This window comes from Stigmatopora argus, chromosome 5, assembly GCF_051989625.1.
Source record: "Stigmatopora argus isolate UIUO_Sarg chromosome 5, RoL_Sarg_1.0, whole genome shotgun sequence".
Lineage (NCBI taxonomy): Eukaryota > Metazoa > Chordata > Actinopteri > Syngnathiformes > Syngnathidae > Stigmatopora > Stigmatopora argus.
Genome location: NC_135391.1, coordinates 19,682,532 through 19,691,249, shown reverse-complemented (window position 1 = coordinate 19,691,249; position 8,718 = coordinate 19,682,532). Strand labels below are relative to the sequence as shown.

Below are 8,718 nucleotides of genomic sequence, written 5' to 3'. Positions count from 1 at the left end.
ACGATTCAGTGAATTTATCTTAGGTGTTTATTGCTTTCGTTTTGATCCTGAATTGTGTCTTCAGCTCCTGTTCATTTAAGAGAATTAAAGAATGTGAAAAAAGAGTAAGTCATTCTTGGCTATTTTTGCCTTGAGGTTTTTCAGTGTGTTACGATCCTGTACAGGTGTAATGATTGACTGGCAAAGGAATATAACATCGGCTTGCACCTGTGTTTGTTCCCATGACCTTGTGAGATGTTAAACATTACCTTTAATTTCCACTAAAATCACCAGCCACTACAAAAAGGAGACGCCGGGAGAACGAGCCAGAACAATGAAGATGAAGGCCCGAACAGCAATCCTGGCAGTGGCACTGATAAGCCTCTATCTCACTTTGGTCTCAGCTGCAAAGGTATGGAGATGATTGGAAATTATTTGAAATTTCGACAGCTGTGTCACACGCATGTATGTGCTTAGCTAAGTGTGGTTCAAACGGAGGCCGGTCAGGTTCGAGGAGTCAACCGAGCCATGGGACTCTTCAGTTCGGTGGATGTATTCAAAGGGATCCCCTTTGCTGACAACCCGAAACTGTGGGAGAAACCAAAACCTCATCCGGGATGGGACGGTAAGTCAGAGCGACACGCCAGTGCTTTCCAACACATGCTTTTCCAGCCGCAATGATCAGTGTGACCCAACTTGTGTGCCCGGCAGGAGTTCTGAAAGCCACCAAGTACGCTGAGCGTTGCCTGCAGGTGACGCTGCTTCAAATGGAAACTCGAGGCAGCATTGATTGCCTCTACCTCAACATATTCGTGCCTCAAGGACACAAGTGTAAATGTCCACAGATCTTGCATCAGATAGCCACAAGATTTCACACATTCCAGTCACAAAACTCAAGATTGCTCTCAATGTTGGATAACATCTGATGTCAGACTAGATTTCATACTTAAATCACAAGTCTCGTATCTGAGCTCACGAAGATGACAAATGTGATGTCACGTCTGATTGGCTGTCACACCAGAACTCACTTTCAAATCACAACAAATCTGATCCCAGATCTTACATTCAACTCACAGAAAATCTCATCTGAACCCATGTCAGGTCGCAAATCTGATTTTACACCAAATGTTACTCCAGGTATCACATATGATCTTATATCTCAGGTTACAGCAGAAGTCGTGTAAATTTCACGCCACACCCTAAACCTGTTGTCACAGGAGATCTCACATCTGATCTTATAGCTGATGCAACACCAGATTCCACATTCAATTCTCTACAAATCTCACACCTGATCTCATAACACATGAAAAATCTGTATTTACACCAGATCTTACAACCAATTCACAACAAATGTCACATCAGATCTCCTATTGGTCAACCTGACATTGCACAAGATGTCACTCCAGACATAGACATGAAATTCACGATAGAGGTTAAACCTGTTATCATACCAGATCTCACATATGACTGATCCAAAATCTACATCCAATTCACAATGAATCTAACTTCTGCTCTAATAACACATGACAAATCTATATGTCACATCAGATCTGACATCCAATTCACAACAAATCTTACATCAGATCGCCTATTGGATGATAAATGAAATGTTGCACCAGATATCAAACTAGATATAGACACGAAACACACGGTCCAGCTAAAACACCTGTTGTCATACCAAATCTCTCTTCTGATGTGAAAACAGGTATAAGTCCGTAATTCTTGTCTTATCTTATATAATTATGTTGCTCCCGATGTCATGTCTGATACGTATATGAGCGGATGTGATGTCCCACAAAGTGTCATCCGACCTGCCTGTCATGGTGTACCTGTTTGGGGGCGCCTTCCTACTTGGGGCATCCAATGATCTGGCTATCCTGGGAGACTCGCTCTACGACGGCAAGGAAATGGCACAAAGGGGGAATGTGGTGGTGGTGACAGCCAACTACCGTGTGGGCACATTGGGCTTCCTCAGTAGCGGAGACTCTCGTGTACCGGGTGAGTGCAGCCGGATGACGCACCTCTCATTTGTACATTGACAAAAAAAACCATGGACTCTACAGGAAACTATGGCCTGTGGGATCAGCACGCCGCCATCTCCTGGGTGCGACGGAATATTGCAGCCTTCGGAGGAAACCCGGACAATGTGACCATCTTTGGACAGTCGGCGGGCGCCGCCAGCGTCAGCTATCAGGTGCCCCCACCCACCCTCACCCAAATTTGAGGTTAACAAAATCTCAACAAACAAATATGTCACCAACTACTGCAATTGGGTCTCTAAGCGAGAAAGAGGTTGGGCTGAGAAAAAGAAAGACACGCTATTTGTTTTGACTGCTGCTGTGAGCTACAGCATGCTGTTACTAGAGCGAGGAGGAACGTGTTTTGAAAGAATTTTGTCCCGTGGATGTGACTGTTGAATTCAACTTGTCTATGGAGTTAGCATTCGGTAACCTGTGGGAAACTAGCTGTGTCAGCGAACACTTCTAAATACTTGTCGGCTACTCCTACTGCTGAAACTATTGCAAAAGCAAGAAACTGCTGCCAGGAAACATGATGTAAGCAAAAAATTAAAAAATAATCTGATATAAATATATTAGTATAATGGCTGTCTAGTACTATTCACTATGCGGTGGGGAAATGTCTTGTGCCTCCACCACACTCGGCTTTGGAAATGACATTTCTTAGTGTTATCATGTACTTCAAATGCCAGGTATATGTCGACAAAATGCATTTCAACCCATTTAAATTAGGGCTAAAAAACCTATTGTTTACAACATGGTACTCCGAAGCATCTAGCAATAGTCCAAATCTTGGAGGCGTTCTGCATTATCATCTTAATGTGCCTCTAATGACAGGTAGCTGATAGATTTTCATCATCATCATCATCATCATCATCATCATCCGTATCATCTGTCAGTTCAAAACGATATGGTGAAAAGCACCTTCTTCAACATAATCACACTCATTTTTTAAAGAAGTGTATATCCTCTGAAACGTTCATTCATTCATTCTGCGTACCCCTTATCCTCACAAGGGTTGCGGGGGGGGGGGGGGGGGGGGTTGCTGGAGCCTGTCCCAGCTGACTATGGGCACCAGGCTGGAGACACCCTGAATTGGTGGCCAGCCAATCACGGGGCACAAGGAAACAGACAACCATTCACACCCACACTCATACCGAGGGGCAATTTCTACCAGCTAACCCTACATGATTTTGGATGTGGGAAGGAACCAGAGTGCCAGGAGTAAACTCACGCAAGCCCGGGGACAACATGCAAACTCCTCACAGGAGGGTCTGAACCTTGGATTGGACCCTCGATCTCAGAACTGTGGAGCCTACGTACTAACCAATCACCCACCGGGCCACCCCCTCTGGAAGATCTGAAATATCCATTATCGGATTGTGCTGCCGCATTGGATGTTGCTTCTTGGCTGTTGAACTCGTATTACCTCACAACATTTCCAAAAATCCAAATTCATTCCCATGCTTTCAGAATAAATGCCTTTGCCAGTGAAATCAGTGCATCCAGCTACCAAAACGTTCAGATGTATAGCAATAGATTAGGAGGGGTGGACCTTGAGTATCGCCCTTTAACGAACATGTTTTTAGATGGTGTCTCCATACAGTAAAGGATTGTTCCAGCGGGCCATCACTCAAAGCGGTGTGGCCTTGTGCCCTTGGGCCTTGCAGAGGGAACCAATGGCACTGACCAAAAAGGTAATGCATGTCAACGTATAACTCTTCCTCTTCAGCATAATCATCATGTCGCATTTGGCACAGATTGCCCGTAAGGTGGGTTGTTATCGTAGCGATGAGGACTTGATGTTGACATGTCTGAAGATGACCGACCCGGTGGGCCTTACCCTAGCGGGGAAAGTTGACATTCTGCAAATGTTCGGGAAAGGTAAAGATAGCAAGGGCCAAACCTGGACGGCCAGAAAGCTTTGGCCTTCTTTGCAGGCGTGGTCATGGACCTACTAGAACTAGCCCCCGTTGTGGATGGCGACTTCATACCTGACGAGCCTGCTCGTCTTTTCCACAATGCTGCCAACGTGGACTACCTGGCCGGCATCAACTCCATGGACGGCCACATTTTCGCTGGAGTCGACGTGCCCTCCATTAACAAGAGGAAGGCCAACACCACCGTGTGAGCCTTACACACGCTCTGACCAAAGATATTGCAATTATGTAGAATGAAATGGCAAAGGAGTGCTGTGAACCAATTGGGTTGGGGTTATCACTCGTAGACCATTTTGTGTCAGTACCCTTCCAGGCAGACTCAATGAACATGGTTACTCAATGGGGAAGGCTGTTGTCCTGTGTCAGCCATTTTGTGTCTATACCCTTGAAAACTTAGTCAATGGAGCCAGCAGCCTGTATTTTGCCAAGTATTTTAAGGGACATTTGGCAACTAGTTCTATATTTATAATATCTACGGTTGGGAGCGCTTTAACTGAGGCCAGATGCGGTTTGCGTCCCCTGTCACTTCAGGGAGGACGTGCGGGATCTCTTAGCGGGCTTGACCAAAGAGAAAGGCACAGCGGCGGTGGATTCTGCATTCAGTGTCTACTCCGCCCATTGGGGCTCCATCCCGGATCCGGCGGCAGTGAAAAAGACAGTGGCCGACATCGAAACCGACTTCCTGTTCTTGGTGCCGACTCAGATCGCGCTCCGGCTCCACGCCAATCACAGCAGGTGGCATTATGAGTGGCCTTTGACAGTCCTGTTGCAGGCTCAGCTAAGCTTCGTAGCTGTTTTGTTTCTCGATTTGTTTCTCGAATTTCACGAATAAGGGATGAATAAAGTTATCTAATCTAATCTCAGCGGTGGCCGGACCTTCTCCTACCTGTTCAACCAGAATACTCGTATCCCAGGATTTCCTCGCTGGGTAGAGGCGGAGCATAGCGAGGAACTGCAGTACCTCTTCGGGAAACCTTTCTCCACCCCACTAGTCTACTTCCCACGACACCGCGACCTATCACAAATCCTGATTGCGTACTGGACCAATTTTGCCAAGACAGGGTATGCTTGACCGTTTCCCATGTCCATCCGGATTTCTTCTTTCTGCGGTTTCTTCTTGCTTTTTGGTTTCCCCGTCCTAAAGTTTGGGGGGCTGTCTATCTGTCCTTCTCAATTCATTTATCGGGTGGCATCGGGCTGATTTTGGGGACACTTCAATTGATATTTGCTCGCTTCATGTTATTTATTCTGGGATATTTCTGAGTTACTTCCTTTTGATATCTGGTCATATCCTATTGACCGTGGGGCAATCCGGGATCACTTCCTGTTAATTTTGGGCAATATAGTGTAATTGCCTTTTGATTTGTGGGCATGTACAGGTCACTTCCTGTCCATTTTGGGTCCTTGTTCAGTTTTAGACATTTGGGGTCTCACTTTCCTGTTGTCATTGGATCTCTTCCTGTTATTTTTGGGGCCGAGAATTTAATTTAAATCAACAGGAAGTGACCTGGATTTGAAGAGGAATGACAAAGAATCTGCAGTAAACTGGCCTAAAATCAACGAGAAGTCAGGCAGAAATGGACCAAAGTGAACAGGAAGTCAATTGCTCTTTCCCAGTGTCTTGTCTGAGTGTCCTTATGTCCTCTCTACTTATCTCCTGGTGGAGCAGTGATCCCAGCCAAGGACACAATAAAGTTCCGGCCAATTGGCCCGCCTTCAGCAAATCTCATCATCCTTATCTGATGATCAACCATGAGATGAGGAAGTCACCTGTCAGGTCTTTGTCAGTTTTCTCTTTTCTTTCATCTGACCTGTTCGCGGCGCTAACAGACTAACCGTCTCACCAGCTACGACCTGAGAGGGGACTATGTCAACTACTGGATGGAGATGTACAGTCACCTGCCATCTGCATGATGACCGCCATGCGAGTATGAGACAACTATGGAGGGCTCCCATTTGGAAACTTGTTTTTTAGTCTTGGTCCCAAGATGTTTAAAAAGACTCCAAAAAGGAATTTAAAATCAATATCATTTCCAGTTAACATGAGAACATTAAGTCTAAGTTTAAAATGCTGATGTTTCATCCGTGTTCAATTCTGAATTAAAAATTTGAGTGACTTTGGCACTTTCACATCATTGCATTCAGTTTTAATTCCGAAATAGCATAGTGTCTAAAGGAACATAAGAGTTTGAGCTTAAAGTAGTTCATTAGATGATTGCTACATTCTGTGTATGAGAGTATGAGATTGACAAGTGCTGAGCGTATGTGCAAGAATGGAATGTTTTCAGAACAAACGGTGCTAATCTGCGAGAAGACGGCAAGGACAAGATAACCCAGGAGAAAGCAGCTACGACTCAACGGAGGAGGACAGACCAATGAAAGCAAGCTAAAGTTAACTGCAGTGTACACATAGCCAATAGAATAATGCCAGGATGCCCTACTTGCTTTGACATTTGCATATTGTGTAGTGTAACTCATTGCTGGGCAACTCGGATGGTAGTACGTCGGCTGGTGGCAACAGAGGCGTACAGAGCTGTGCTGAGAGGGACCCGAGACCCAGTTGTATGTATTAGATTTGTGTTAGGAATAAATCCACTCGTGTGTGAAAATGCTAGCTTCCTGATACCTTTCTATTGCAGAACGAGCGCGCAAATTGTTGGATGAGTGGCAGTTGGGTAAGGTCACAAATTGGAGTCAGATTACTAACTTAACTTTAATATAATTTAGAGATAAAATTCCCAACACGTCCCATTTTGAGAGGGGGGATCTAGGTTGTACACAAGGAAGAAATCCAGTTCCTTCAACATCTTTCAGTCATTTTTATCTTGTCCTTTTTTTCAATTATTTATTTTTTGAAATCACTTTGTTTTATTATTTTATATTTCTACATTTTATTTTTACTGTATTTACTCGCATATTAGCTACCCCCGCGTATAAGCCACACCCTTAAAATTGCCTTCAAACTGTTGAATTTTACAATTTCTCACGGATAAGCAGAGATTGATTCACAATTTTCACCTCTATATTCATAGTTTTAATCGGGAGTACAAATGTGTTATGTTGAAGGGAAAATCTTCGCACGTGGTATTTCTGAGATACTGTATGAATCAAAAGCTAATTATTAGGGTCAGTACCATAAGGAAGTTTATATGCCTGTCTTTGTATATATGAAAAATATCAAATTATTCAATATGAAAAAAGAAATAAGTCTATCTTGATGAGAACCTGATGCCTTTTTAATGACAGAAATTACAAATTCCCAATGTTATAAATTTCTTATGTCTTCCGTTGTGTTTTCATTAAAAGGCAGGTTAGTATATTGTTTCTTTTCTTTCAGGCACCTACCGTAATTACTCGAATATAACGCGCACTCGAAAATAACACGCAGGTATAACTTTGGGCCAAAAAAATCTGGAAAAACGCAGTACTCGAATATAGTGCGCACCTAAAATTTCCCGCTGACGAAAATCAGAAATCTTACCTTTTTTTCTTCGTTTCACGATTGTTTTGTTCAAACAAATTTATTCATTAGAATCCTTCAAATGAAAAGTTCCTCTCTCTCTTTGTCTGTCCTCTCATACATCTCTTCGTTGAGAATCCTATCAACGTCCACGCTTCCTTCATCCACTTCCTCTTCCTCCCACAACACATCATCCGATTGGCTTTACGAGATGACGTAAAATCCGTGCGTCAAAGTGAGTTTGACAATGCTTTTTTCGATCGAAAATTTGTAATTTATTTTAGTTATTGATTATAACACTGAACTGAGAGAGGGTGAACTGAGACGGGTACGAGGCTAGAGGGGGGCAGTGGTGGTCTCGGCTTCACGAGATGACGTAAAATCCGTGCGTCGGCTCTACGAGATGACGTAAAATCCGTGCGTCAAAGTGAGTTTGACAATGCTTTTTTCGATCGAAAATTTGTAATTTATTTTATTCAATTCAATTTCAATTCAATTTATTTGGCAAGAAAAAGCACCAGGCTAAGGGCCATGTAACAAGACACAAAAAAAAAAAAAAAAAAAAAAAAAAAAAATAGTTTTTGATTATAACACGCACCCCCAACTATTGGAATTAATTATTTTGCAAAAACCTGCGTGTTATATTCGAGTAATTACGGTAAGTGGTCAGCTCAGGGTCCTTAAGTTTTCATCATGTTATGTTGTTGGCTTGGGCTCCTATATTTTTAGTTAGAGTTGTAGTTCTTTTGCATGGAGTACTGCAAACGTTTTCAGCTGAGTTTTCAATGTTCGTCTAAAAGTTGACTGTATCGCGTTCGCAGAGAAGAATGCCATGCACTGTCAATTCCTTAGAATTAATATAAAGGGAGCTGATGAATCATCTGTGTCTTCGTTTCACTCTGACCGGAGAATCTGTGTAAATGAGGTGTCCCAGTGCTATCAACGAACCCCGTAACGTTAGGTTAATTCGCTAATAGTTTTATCTGTTTATCTTTTCTCTACTTTGAAATAAATGACCGTATTGGCCGCATTGTCTTGCGTTATGGCATTTCGTCTTTGTCACCTTGCAGTCTCGTGCATGTTGTCTTTGTATGCAGATATAAGCCATACTCTCGATTCAGTCATCATTTTTTGTCTGACAAATGCGGCTTGTATGCGAGTAAATACGATGTTTAAAAAAGAGAAAACCTATGGAACCCCAGGGAGAACATCCAAACTCCGCAAAGCGAGGACCGACCTGGGAATCCATGACCCTACAACTGTGAGGCCAACATGCTAACCAGTGAGGTGGAGCTCAATTGTTCTTTTCTGGCAATAAAGC

General features: G+C 43.3%; 1 protein-coding gene across 3 annotated transcripts; it reads left to right on the top strand.

Moving 5' to 3' along the window:
- The first annotated feature begins 296 nt into the window (after positions 1-296).
- LOC144074777 (bile salt-activated lipase-like) lies at positions 297-6,546 on the top strand. 3 transcript variants are annotated; one of them, XM_077601372.1, is made up of 12 exons: positions 297-391; positions 457-604; positions 691-810; positions 1,780-1,977; positions 2,043-2,173; positions 3,587-3,694; positions 3,758-3,881; positions 3,938-4,124; positions 4,469-4,672; positions 4,802-4,999; positions 5,607-5,714; positions 5,785-6,546. In XM_077601372.1, exons 1-12 carry the CDS (start codon positions 314-316, stop codon positions 5,849-5,851), a joined length of 1,671 nt encoding a protein of 556 aa, XP_077457498.1. In that variant the 5' UTR covers positions 297-313; the 3' UTR covers positions 5,852-6,546. The 3 variants fall into 3 exon arrangements, 1 of the variants encoding a protein (XP_077457498.1); XR_013300380.1 differs by lacking the exon at positions 5,785-6,546 and having other exon boundaries at positions 4,852-4,999; XR_013300379.1 differs by lacking the exon at positions 5,785-6,546 and having other exon boundaries at positions 4,836-4,999.
- Positions 6,547-8,718: the final 2,172 nt, after the last annotated feature.

Bases quoted from the DNA above. Each gene is read 5' to 3' on its own strand.
- LOC144074777 (XM_077601372.1), top strand. From the start codon at position 314: ATGAAGATGAAGGCCCGAACAGCAATCCTGGCAGTGGCACTGATAAGC. The intron at 4,125-4,468 runs GTGAGCCTTACA...CTGTCACTTCAG, and splicing joins AGGAAGGCCAACACCACCGT to GGAGGACGTGCGGGATCTCT. The intron at 4,673-4,801 runs GTGGCATTATGA...ATCTAATCTCAG, and splicing joins CTCCACGCCAATCACAGCAG to CGGTGGCCGGACCTTCTCCT.